At 38.1% G+C, this 13,553-nt stretch overlaps 1 protein-coding gene across 1 annotated transcript; it reads right to left on the reverse strand.

Moving 5' to 3' along the window:
• Nucleotides 1-599: 599 nt before the first annotated feature.
• On the reverse strand, nt 600-6,270 carry LOC122140949 (GTPase IMAP family member 2-like). Its single transcript, XM_042746506.1, has 4 exons — nt 6,266-6,270; nt 2,166-2,856; nt 787-856; nt 600-667 (listed from the first exon to the last, which is right to left on the reverse strand). The coding sequence occupies exons 1-4, from the start codon at nt 6,268-6,270 to the stop codon at nt 600-602; spliced, it is 834 nt and encodes a 277-aa protein (XP_042602440.1).
• Between the last annotated feature and the right edge of the window lie 7,283 nt (nt 6,271-13,553).

Here is a 13,553-nt window from a genome sequence, read left to right on the forward strand (position 1 = left end):
GCCATCGCCTTGGAATGCCATGCTTCCTGGGGGTGAGAGTTCACTCTACTCTGAGTGTTACCTCCTCCTGGGCGTTGGCTGCCGGCTGGGCAACACCTGAACCTTTGCAAGGTTTTACAACCTTCGCGTAGAGCCAGTTTCTTCCTGTGTGTTGGGTAATATGTTATTGGCGGGAAGAACTGGCTCGGTGTCATGTTTGTTGCAACATTCCCCCTTACACGGGGATGCAAGCACCTTTTTTTCTCCCAGTAGAGTTCCCCGTTTGGCGAACCCTGGTCGAGCATCCTCCAGCACTCCTGGCTGTCAGACTTGGCGGAGCAGTCTGATGCCAGGCCCAGTACTGGTGTTAGCATGCCCGGAGTCTCGGTCAGCCCTTGTACTGGGCTAGGTATCCATATGGCTTGATTCCCTATGGGTAATCCCATATGCATATTCTCTCATGGTAAGGTTTCCCTCTCGGTTAGCCCATGTCTTCCCTCTCTGTCAGTCTCTTCTGGCATTTGTCCCTACTCTAAGGTAGGACCTGCTTCAGAGACCAATTCCATATGTAGTACTGCCCCATGGGTCAATCCACATCAGTATCTCCACATGTCACCTCCCTACAGGTTAGATGTGGTCTCCGTAGGGACCTTTTTCTTAAGGCTCACTTCCCCATCATTCTGCAAGGCTGAAAAAACAAATAGGAATGATTTGAAGCAATCTTTCCATGAAGGTTGAAATCCCTTCCAAAACTTTTTTTTGTGGATGGAACAGCAGCATGGCCTTCTCCAGCAGCAATGTACTCACCGTTGGTCCTCTTCCGCTGGGGCCACAGGGTTGTGACAGTGTTTAGGTTGTGGCGTTTTCCATAGATCCCCTAAAGTCATCACCACATAACTCGTAGTGACCGACAAATAGGGAACATCTTGGTTACGTACATAACCCTCGTTCCCTGATGCAGGGAACGGAGACGTTATGTCCCCATGCCACAACCTTGAACCATTTGCTGATGCCAGGACATATTCTCGGCTCCTCACCATAAAACCTAATTAGTGAATGCGTGTTGTCTCCTTATATACCCATGTATATGGGGAGTAGCTCAGCATGCAAAATCCACTAGCTAATTATCATTAGTGTATTCTCTTAAATGTAGAGATGATTGGGCTCCCAAGTTAGACCCTTAATGTTCTCACACAACATAACATCTCTGTTCCCTCCATCAGGGAACGAGGGTTACGTCCGTACCTGCCATACAAGTAAGTAGTTAGATATTAAATATTGATTTGAGTTCAAATATTTAATATCTCTTTAAACACAAAGCTTATGCAAAGAAAAACAGTTTCTAACAAACAGCTTTAAGCCTTGAGTTTAGTCCAAAAGGACAATTAAGGCATAATGTTCAGCTGTATCAATAATAACACAGCTTTTTAGCACATAAATAAAGATGAATATATAAAATGGTATTTGAAATGAAATCAGTTGAGTGGTATGTTATTTGCTGTTGCTAATGACGACAGTTGTTATCGGGGAATAACACCTTGGAATGTAGTGACTAAATACTAAATATTGTAGAAACTTAATTTTCTGTAAAGTTGCTTTGCAATGATTTGTATCGTAAAAAGCGCTATACAAATAAACTTGAATTGAATTGAATTGAATAGTGACTGACCAATCAGAATTAAGTATTCCTGAGAGCCATACAATAATAAAAATTAGGTTAAAACAATAATAAAAATTAGGTTTTCTTAAACAATTTTTAACATTAAGAAAACTTTCTAAAATGTTCTTAGATCAAAATCTCATTAGCTGGGATGATGTTGGAGTGAATTTTATAGAGGTTGATTTGAAAAACCTCTAGCACAATTTTTCACAATTGTTGACGACCAATTTTACAGTTTTGAGTAAAGTGCCATGAGATTTGGGATGCAATAGTTTAATTAAAACTTCTCACCTGGTTGGGTTGTATTATTTTCTTCTACTGAGAATGGCAGCATTCTAGCATTCTTTCTTTGTTGAATAATTTCTTTATGTACATAAGTTGTTTTCTTTGTTTGTCGGACATAAGGAATAAGACATTCATTTTGTGGTTCAAACAGAGCTTGTGTTGTTCTTTCTTCCATTGCACTGATCGTTTCTAAAGTATCCCATGTTATTCGTTCTTGTCTCTCTATCTCTTGCTCTTTTACCTTGGACTTATTTTCTTCTTGTTGTTTCTTTTCTTTTCTGCTCTCCGTTACAGACACAGAGTCAGTGTTGTTATTGTAATGCTGGCCATCATGCTGTCTGATGAATTCATCAATCTTCTGTAGAAGTTTTTTAATGTGAGATTGATTAGTCTCATTTTTACTGTTGATCTCATGATATTGTCCTCTGAAATAACTGACTAGGTCATGAAATTTACCATTATGTTTAAGGACCATCCATTCTCTGTTTGACATTTGTTCTCTTCCAGTAATCAGAACCAGAGTGTATTTAAAAGCTTCCTCTCCAAAGTACTCCTGAATTTGCTCCACAACATTCCTCTCGTCCTCCTTAAAGGTTTCCAGGTTGATGACTAGCAGGAACACATGAGGACCAGGATGAGCGAGAGAGAGACTCTTCATCATTTGCTCCTGCAGCTCTTCATCAGTCAGATGAGTGTTGAAGAATCCTGGAGTGTCGATGATGGAGATGTTTCTGTCTTCTACTCTTCCTCTCTGTATCTCACTCTCTCTAGTTCTGCTCTCTTCAAAAACATCTTGACCCAGTATTGCATTTCCAACTGAACTCTTTCCAGCTCCACAGACTCCCAGCAGCACAATCCTCAGATCCTGTGAATCCCCTGTCAAATAGTTATTGTCATTAGCTGCAGCTACTTTACATAATAGGTTATTGTTTCTAATATTTTTTATTTTATTTTAATCCCTGGTTAAAAACATTAACCCAGTCAACTCACCATGTATCATACACAATTTCATACTATCATTTGACATGCTGTTTTTACACCAAAGTCTTGGCGGATTAACTATTTGGGCAACTATATGTTCCCACAGCAAAATCCCTTGTGTTAAATAAACAGTGCTCAGTTTTTATATTAGTCCACACTCAGAGTGTTAAAGTAACACTGAAGCAGTGCTGGAGATTATATAATTAAGTACTGATTGAGCATTAGTGATGAATGCCTGCTGTTAACAAGCAGAATCACTGAAGAAAAGAGAAACTACAACTGACTTCAGCCACAGCCTTAGATGAAATCAACTAAAATAAAAAAGGCATTAAATCTCAGATTGACTTCATTTCTGTCAGACGTCTACAAAAGTGCTTACAGACCATCAATTTTACAAGAACATGAGAATGGTGGCAGACTGTGGTTGAGTGTATTTTTACACTTATTTTCCATTGAAAACCTCAAAAAAATAATGTAGTTATAGAGTATTGCGCACAAGAACATCCAAAAATTTATCCCATAGTGAACTGAATAATGTGAATCTATGAATGAATTTCATAGATATTTACATGGAGGAGAGAATTTCTTTATCCCTTAACATATTGGGTCCTATTTTAGCAATCTAAGTGCATGGTCTGAAGGCGCAGGTGCACATAGGGCATGTTCAAATCCACTTTTGTTAGTTTAACAATGGAAAAATGGTCAGCACGCCAGACGCAGTGGTCCAAAAGGGTTGTACCTATTTTCTTAATGAGTCATGGGTGTGTTTAGGCGTAACGTGCCATAAACCAATCAGTTTCATCTCCCATTTCCTTCAAAAGCCGTTGCTTTCACACCATGGTGGATTCGCTATTTACATGGCTGAATTTGCAAAAGCAAAGACTAAACGCTTCTCCAGAGAGGAAAGGTTCTGCTTGTGCATAAAGTTAATGTGCACGAGCAGACCATCTACGGGGCATTGTACACCTGCCTATAGGTGCATATTACTAATAATATTTATTTAATTAAATCAACAAAAAAATACTGCAAGTGCATTTGCCATTTAAACATTGTGGCACTGGACATGGAAATGACATCTGCATGGGGCTGAAACCAGCAAAAAACACTTCTGTCGTGCCTGGCATTGCATTGCGCCGGATGTATGATAGGGGGGATAGTCTTTCATATAGATAAGAATTGAACCACCACAGTTTTTGCTGAGATATTATATCTTTTAAAACAGGAAATATGTCTCGCAGTACTGATAAAAAAGCCAACAGAACATCAGGTGATGTTGGTTGTGTATTGATGTTGATATAATTATGTGATTGCATTTACAATATAAATCTTTAATTATGGGTGATGTGTTGTTATTTTTGGATTATTCATTATTATACTGGGGATGTATTATTTTTTTTATTATTCATTACATGAGTTCAATGATGCTTCAGCCTGAGTTCCAGCAGCGTTTTTTTTTTTTTTTTTTTTTTTTTTAAACATCTTTTGCTCAAAAATGTTGAACTACTAAACCATTCAAACACAGACATCAAGAATCAACATATTAAAGGGATAGTTCACCCAAAAATGAAAATTATGTCATTAATGACTCACCCTCATGTCGTTCCAAACCCGTAAGACCTCCGTTCATCTTCGGAACACAGTATAAGATGTTTTAGATTTTTAGTCCGAGAGCTTTCTGTCCCTCCATTGAGATGTATGTACGGTATACTGTCCACCGTCGCGAAAGAAAGACAGAAAGGTAATAAAAACATCTTCAAAGTAGTCCATGTGACATCAGACGGTCCGTTAGAATATTTGAAGCATCGAAAATACATTTTTGGTCCAAAAATATCAAAAACTACGACTTTATTCAGCATTGACTTCTCTCCCGGGTCTGTTATGAGAGCGTTCACAGCACCGCGCAGTTTAGTGATATCCGGTTCGCGAACGAATCACTCGATGTAACCGGATCTTCTTGAAACCAGTTCACCAAATCGAACTGAATCGTTTGAAACGGTTCGCGTCAACAATAAGCATTAAATCCACAAATGACTTAAGCTATTAACTTTTTTAACATGGCTGACACTCCCTCTGAGTTCAACTAAATCAATATCCCGGAGTAATTCATTTACTCAAACAGTACACTGACTGAACTGCTGTGAAGAGGGGTATTAAGTTTAACACCGAGCCGAGGCAGATAACGAACGAAACATTGACTCGTTCTCGAGTCAAGAACCGTTTCTGTCGGACGCGTCCGGTTCGAGAACCAAGGAGCTGATGATACTGCGCATGCGTGATTCAGACTGACACACACAGCGCGGTCTGAACTGAACTGGTTCTTTTTGGTGATTGATTCTGAACTGATTCTGTGCTAATGTTATGAGCGTGGGTTAACCCGAAGGCTTGAATCAAGGGCAATCATCGCCAATGAAGTCATTACGTCGAGCGCAAAAAGAACTGGTGAACCCGTTTTCGGCAACTGGTTTATTGAATCAAACTGTCCGAAAGACACCGGTTCGCGGAGAAGAACAGAACTTCCCATCACTACCGGTGATCCGAAAACCGATGCAACCGGTTCTTGACTCGAGAACGAGTCAATGTTTCGTTCGTTATCTGGCTCGGCTTGGTGTTCATCTTCACTTCTCTCTTCACAGCAGTTCAGTCAGTGTACTGTTTGAGTAAATGAATTACTCCGGGATATTGGTTTATTTGAACTCAGAGGGAGTGTCAGCCATGTTAAAAAAGTTAACAACTTAAGTCATTTGTGGATTAATGCTTATTGCTGACGCGAACCGTTTCAAACGATTCAGTACGATTTGGTGAACTGGTTCAAGAAGATCCGGTTACATCAAGTGATTCGTTCGCGAACCGGATATCACTAAACTGCAGTGTTGTGAACGCGCTCATAACAGACCCGGGAGAGAAGTCAATGCTGAATAAAGTCGTAGTTTTTGATATTTTTGGACCAAAATGTATTTTCGATGCTTCAAAAAAATTATAACGGACCCTCTGATGTCACATGGACTACTTTGAAGATGTTTTTATTACCTTTCTGGACGTGGACAGTATACCGTACATACATTCTCAATGGAGGGACAGAAAGCTCTCGGACTAAATCTAAAATATCTTATACTGTGTTCCGAAGATGAACGGAGGTCTCACGGGTTTGGAACGACATGAGGGTGAGTCATTAATGACATAATTTTCATTTTTGGGTGAACTATCCCTTTAACCTCATATTTTGCTGTGTTATCAATAAAAAGGTTGATCTCAATGCATGCAGAGTGCAGCACTGCATTAAACTATATTATACAGAGGTGTAAAAAGTACCTGAAAACCATACTTCAAGAAAAAGTACAGATACCTTACAGTGAAAATTACCCCATTACAAGTTACAAAACCCCAATTTCAAAACAACTTTAGTAAAAGATGCACTAGTCAAAAAACAAGAAAGTCGATTTGTGAGGATAGCTATCACATTTATTTTCTAAAACCAAAATAAAACTGAATAAAATAAAATAAATAAATAATGTTAAGTAAAATTTCTTGCACTGGATGTGCTGGTTTCAGTCTCATTGGCGGCTTCAGTCATGTCCTCATCTCATATAAAACACCAGTGATTCAATGTACTTGCTAAGAAACTCGCATTCACATACAGTAGCCTTGTTGACAAGTTTGGGTGAGTAAGGGCAAAACGCACGAGAGTTAGTACTTTCGGTGTCCTGTAGGTGGTCATATCTCTTCTTTTGTAGCAGAAATAAATTGCTACAGAAAAAACTAAATGCCATGCAAAATGTAATGTGTAATTTCAACACTCATTACAAATGTAGTGGAGTAAAGAGTACATATGCTTATTCAAAAATGTAGTGAAGTACAGAGTAAAAGTTGTTCATACCTTTGATATTAAGTAAAACTACAGAGTATGCAAAAAGATACTCAAGCACAGTAACTTATTACATTTACTCAAATACATTAAACCTCTGATATTACAGGTGCATCTCAATAAATTAGAATGTTGTGTTCATTTCAGTAATTCAACTCGGATTGTGAAACTCGTGTATTAAATAAATTCAATGCACACAGACTAAATTAGTTTAAGTCTTTGGTTCTTTTAATTGTGATGATTTTGGCTCACATTTAACAAAAACCCACCAATTCACCAAATCTCAACAAATTAGAATATGGTGACATGCCAATCAGCTAATCAACTCAAAACACCTGCAAAGGTTTCCTGAGCCTTCAAAATGGTCTCTCAATTTGGTTCACTATGCTACACAATCATGGGTAAGACTGCTGATCTGACAGTTGTCCAGAAGACAATCATTGACACCCTTCACAAGGAGGGTAAGCCACAAACATTCATTGCCAAAGAAGCTGGCTGTTCACAGATTGCTGTATCCAAGCATGTTAACAGAAAGTTGAGTGGAAGGAAAAAGTGTGGAAGAAAAAGATGCACAACCAACTGAGAGAACTACAGCCTTATGAGGATTGTCAAGTAAAATTGATTCAAGAATTTGAGTAAATGTCACAGGTCGGAGCGGACCACAGGTGTTGCGAGTCACGCCCCTTCCTAGCTTCCACCTCGAGGAGGTCCCAAGAACACCCCAATGACCAGACACACAAGATGAGTTAAGGATAATTTAAAATACTTTATTTAAATTATTTAAAAAGATAATTTAGGGAAAGAGAAAGGGGAATCTAAAATTTGGATTTTCGTTTCTTGACAGGAGGGGACTGGGCCTGAGAACTCTGGAGGTCGTTGGTAAGTAATCACAAGGGGGGGGGCAAAGGGCTCTTTCGTCCTTTCACAGAACTCCCACCAATCTCCTGACTGATCCTAAGTCCTTCCTTAGCGGCTTGATTTCCCGTGGCGCCCTTCTCTTCTCCTGAAGGCAACAGAAACACACGATGAGTAATGGGTAAATCGGAGAAGAATGCCTTGTTCCTATATTCGTTGCTCTTTGGGTTGTACTTCACCAGCGTCTGGACAGCTCCTCCACTCCCATAGACCTCCTAGGTAAGTACAAGGTAACACACAAGTCCCTGAGGGCACAGGTAAGTAACAGAGGTAAGGATGTAGCAAGGTAACTAGGTCATTCCCCTGGATATACCCTGGTGTATTCGAAGCGAGTAACTTTTTACTCGTAGCACAGATAGGTATTGAGCAAGGTAACTGACTCTTCACACTGGGCTTACAGAGCGTATTCAAGGTCAATGGCTTTTAACTCGTGCAGACGGATAAGTATTCAACAAGTAACTGTATCTTCACGCTGGGCTTTACAGGGCGTATTCAAGGTCAATAGCTTTTAGCTCGTGCAGACAGGTATGTATTCAACAAATTGACTGTATCTTCACGCTGGGTTTACAGAGCGTATTCAAGGTCAATGGCTTTTAGCTCGTGCAGACGGATAAGTATTCAACAAGTAGCTGTATCTTCACGCTGGGCTTTACAGGGCGTATTTAAGGGCAATAGCTTCTAGCTCGTGCAGGCCGGTATGTATTCACAAAGTGACTGTATCTTCACGCTGGGCTTTACAGGGCGTATTCAAGGTCAATAGCTTTTAGCTCGTACAGACAGGTAAGTATTCAACAAAGTGACTGTATCTTCACGCTGGGCTTACAGGGCGTATTCAAGATCAATAACTTTTAGCTCGTGCAGACAGGTAAGTATTCAACAAAGCGACTGTATCTTCACGCTGGGCTTACAGAGCGTATTCAAGGTCAATAGCTTTTAGCTTTCCCCACAATATCCACGCAATACCTAGTTTTGCATTCACACTTCACCTCCTTCAGGCTAGGTACGGGGAACGGAGTTATAGGCGGGCGTAGGTGGGATAGGTGGGCACCGCCACGGCAGCCTACGTTCTCTCCAACAGGAACTTTTCTCGGCCTGGAGGGCGAGTACAGACAACAGGGACACGGCACAGCACTGCAAAGCTTTGGTGTACACACGTCAAAGACAGACTCACCCACTGCACTACACACACTTCAGTGATTTTTAAGGTCGGTACTCCACGCCCGCTCGGATTTTCGTCCTGGAGGAGTTTACAGTCGCTGGCACGGTAAGTGCTCCAAACTTTATGGTGTGGCCACAGCCAAATAACATCCATTCACCCCCACTCTACTTCGGCTCACCCACTCGTCTCGTCCTCCACGATGGGGCCGCTCAACAAGCTGTTAATCACTCCAGCAGATATTAGTTATCCATATCCAAGTATGAGCAATGATATGTAAACAATCCAATGTACTCACAGTCTTCGTGATACTGATCTTCTCCCGCTATCTTTCTCATCCAGATATAAACAACGATATAAGCAATCCAATGTACTCACAGTCGTCGTGATACTGATCTTCTCCCGCTCTCTTTCTCTGCGGAACCTTCATACAACAGACACGGGTGAGTACGACTTCTTTCCACAAACTTCGCTTTGGCAAACCTGTTCCAGTAGCCGTTTTCAAATCCTCCAATTCGCTTAGCGACTCCACAATTGCTCTCATCTGCTTCGCCCTACTCCAACGCCCAAAACACTCATCTCACTCGTGGCGTTCCTTGGGAGGCAAAACAACACTCCTTCCTGTATCCTCGATGCTCTCTTTATACTCCCAAACTGCCCCGTCTGCAATCGCCACGTCATTGAACACACCTGCTGAAGATTTCCCTTGATTTGGGGCGTCCGGAGTTTCCGGAAATGACAAGGGCTTACACATTTCGGTCCGGGCGGAACTTCTCCTCTCACTTTTGGTTCCGCCCTCAAAGTCACTTCGTGACATAAACTTCACAAGGAATGGACTGAGGCTGGGGTCAAGGCATACTCATGTGTCATGGAATTTGGCTACAGTTGTTGTATTCCTCTTGTTAAGCCACTCCTGAACCACAGACAATGTCAGAGACGTCTTACCTGGGCTATGGAGAAGAAGAACTGGACTGTTGCCCAGTGGTCCAAAGTCCTCTTTTCAGATGAGAGCAAGTTTTGTATTTCATTTGGAAAACTTTCTGTGCATATTTTACTACAATCAATTCTATAATATTATACATCAATTATATTTGGAGAGCTTTAGGCAACGTCCACACGTACACGGATATGTTTATCCTTCTTCCGTTTTATTTTAAAAATCTTTGTCCACATGAAAACGCAAAAGCATGCTATGAAGCACTGTCAAGAGCATACGTAGCCAACAGGTGGTGATATAATCTCAACTGTAAAGCCATGTTGGCCAATCAGAAGCCTGAAAAATTTTCCAATAGGCGGAGATAAAAGTGCATGCTCTGACGTCACAAGACAAAAAAACTCCGGTTTCGCTGTCTACATGATAACACTGCAACCAGAGTTTCTGAAAATCTTCACCCTGGCAGGAGTTTTCAAAAATTTATATGTGTTTTTATTCTATTAAGTGCTCATGTTTTCGAAACCAAAACCCAACAGCAGACATGGTGCGACACAATGGAATCAATGATTTTGACATTTGTTAATGTCAGGTGTTTTTTTTTTTTTTTGCAGATAGTTATTGTCCTAAAAAAAACACAATAACTATCACAGCACAGCAACACCCCTGAGCAGGTTCAAACTGAAAGGCATTGCATGTTTTGTGTAAATGCTCATGCAAATAAAACATAATTTCGTTTATTTAAATGAAGTACAGTGAAACTCTGTGTGAAGAACAGTGGCTCTTTGTTTCCATTCTGAACTTTCACTCTGTTTTATATATTACTGTTTGAGACTATGGAAATAAAAAAAATTAAAGTAAAGCTTCTTGTCAGAATGTAATGGTTAGAAGTTTAAACTATTTATTGTTCAACCTTAAAAATGGGTAACACTTTATAATAAATAAAACATTTAAACATTAATAAATCATTAACAAACATTATGCAATGCTTAACGGATAGTTAGTTAATATATATATTCACATATCTAGAAGCATAAAATAATATGCTTGTTAATGTTTATTAATAAATAACATTTCATGTAGATTAAAATGCTTACAAATGTCATTAAACTTTTAATTCACAAGATCATGTACATCTTAAAAATCTACAAATGATTTTAACATGTTATAAAATGATTAAAAAGCTTGTGTTAATGCACAAAACACTGCTGCTGCTGAGATGTGATACAGGTAAGGTTAGCCTCAGGTGTGGTGTATGGGTAGGTTTTGGACACTTTTTGCCATCAAAATGACTGCTCATCAAGGTTCTAATGATTAGTAAATGTTCATAAACATTTACAATTGATGAATAGTTTTCCACTTTAGATTGGGTACTGCAAAAACATCAACAAATTATTAAACAATTATATAAGATGTGCAAATAAAATAAGTCTACAAACAAAACCCAAATATATACCTTTACAGACTGTGATTATGAGTTAGTGAATATATTAACATGAAGTTTGTGAAGTGCTTAAAATTACTAATTAAGCTATATCTTCACAACATTTGTAAATGTAAAAATGAGCATTTAGTATTTTGTGGTATGTTGATTTATTTTTATTTGTGTTTGTTTATTTTTATTTGTATTTGTAAACATTAACTCATGATCAGTTAAGCATTCTATAATGTCTGTTGATTTATTAATGAAGCATTTAATCATTATGAACCAGATATCAAAATCATTTGAAGATTAAAAAAAACAAAACACGATCATATGAATTGAAAGTTTAATGACATTTGTAAGCATTTCAATTTACATTAAATAATGATCTGTTTATCATTTGGTAATGTTTAATAAGTTCATTAGTTAACATCAACAAGCACATCTCATATTTCTAGTTGTGTGAATATATATTAAGAAATGATTAGTTAAAAATTATGTAATGTTTGTTAATGATTTATTAATGAAAGTTATTGTAAAGTGTTACCATTATAAGTGAAGCTGCCTGGTAAGTGTTGTTTGTGGAGTTTTTTAATCAGCAGTTTTGGAGTTGGTGACATTCCCATTCAAAACTATGTTAACTGCAGCCCTACATGGTCTCTGATTTAAAGAAGTCAAAACTGACATGATTTCCTTTCATAGAATCCTGCTGTACAAAATCAAAATTGTTTGTTGATTCAATGCAAAATAAGTGATTTAAGTTGAACAAATATTGGTTGTCTATCTTCATCTATTTTTCATCATTGAAATAACAATTTTATAATGCAAACATGAAGAAAATAAAAAATGTATATAATTCAATTCAGCTGGCCACTGTAAACAATTGTCTGATAATCGCAGTTTCTGTGGGTTTGATTCTGTTTAGTGCTCATGCTGTTGAAACCAAAACCCAACAGCAGACATGGTGGGACACACACAATACCATAAATGATTTTGACACCAACATTTATCCAAAACACTGGACTTGTCCATTACGCCTCACAATAAGTATTTAAAGCTCTGAGTATTTCTGATAAAAACTGTGTAAGTAAAAGGCTTGGTGGGTTCATAGTTGTAGTAATGTGTGCTTTGTCATGTTTTATCTCATTTCTTTTAAAGGTCAGTTAATGTCATTTCGTGTAAATGCTCATGCAAATAAAACATAATTTGGTTTATTTAAATGAAGTACAGTGAAACTCTGTGTGAAAAACAGTGGCTCTTTATTTCCATTCTGAACTTTCACTCTGTTTTACATATTACTGTTAGAGACTATGGAAATAAAAATTGAAAGTAAAGCTTCTATCTTGTCAGAATGTAATGGTTAGAAGTTCTAACTATTTATTGTTCAACCTTAAATAAAAATACCCCTACAAATATAATAAAAAAGAGAAGGTTTTTATAAAGTGCAAAAAGGAAGAACAAGGCTTTTGGCAGCCTTAATACCACCTACAACAGCATTTTCACCACCTGAAAATATTTTCTAGAGCCAAAATAATATTTAATAATAATGCTCTGTTTTATAATAATGTACATATAGGCTATAATAAAATTTTTATTTAGTTGGCTCCATTCATTCCTGTTGTTCAGTTGTGTATTCAGAATCTTCAAAAATGTTGCATTTTATTTTGTACAGTTCTTTACTAATTATAATGGGCTTATTTATAACACAGATGGGCTTATGTGATCCTTGTTGATTTGCATTACTTTTTCTCTGGCTGCTGTAACTGTGTTTATGAAGCACATTCGTTATGGAAAACAAGCTAAAAGAAAATGTGATCAGGTGATTTTTCTTTAACTACTGATGGTGACAAAAATAATTGGATTCACTGATCTCATCCAGTGTCTAATCTTTAATCGTATGGATGAGATGTATTAATTTTAGTTCTATGATTCTACAGCATGAGATCCAGCAGTGTGACAATCAATTATAATAGCCAGCATCACCTGATCACGTTCTCTTGGTTATTTTTGCCATAACAAACATGTTCTTAACACAAATTACAGGCAGCCAAAGAAAAACTAATAATTAAAAAGTCAAAAATCAGAGCTCAACTAAAGGTCTGACACTAATTGCCATAATGTTAACAAAACAAAAAACAAACATCAGCATCTAAACCTTTTAATTCTCCATAAGAGCTTTTGTAGACGTCTGTGGTTAGTTATAAGTGTAGCTGCCTGGTAAGTGCTGTTTGTGGAGTTTTTAAATCAGCAGTTTTGGAGTTGGTGACATTACCATTCAAAACCATGTTAACTGCAGCCCTACATGGTCTCTGATTTAAAGAAGTCAAAACTGACATGATTTCCTTTCATAGAATCCTGCTG

The sequence above is a fragment of the Cyprinus carpio genome, chromosome A4 (genome assembly GCF_018340385.1).
Source record: "Cyprinus carpio isolate SPL01 chromosome A4, ASM1834038v1, whole genome shotgun sequence".
In the NCBI taxonomy this organism is placed as follows: domain Eukaryota; kingdom Metazoa; phylum Chordata; class Actinopteri; order Cypriniformes; family Cyprinidae; genus Cyprinus; species Cyprinus carpio.

Bases quoted from the DNA above. Each gene is read 5' to 3' on its own strand.
- LOC122140949 (XM_042746506.1), bottom strand. The intron at 857-2,165 runs GTAAAAGAGCAA...TGATGACTTTAG, and splicing joins AAGAAGAAAATAAGTCCAAG to GGGATCTATGGAAAACGCCA. The intron at 668-786 runs GTGAGTACATTG...TTGTTTTTTCAG, and splicing joins CCAGCGGAAGAGGACCAACG to CCTTGCAGAATGATGGGGAA.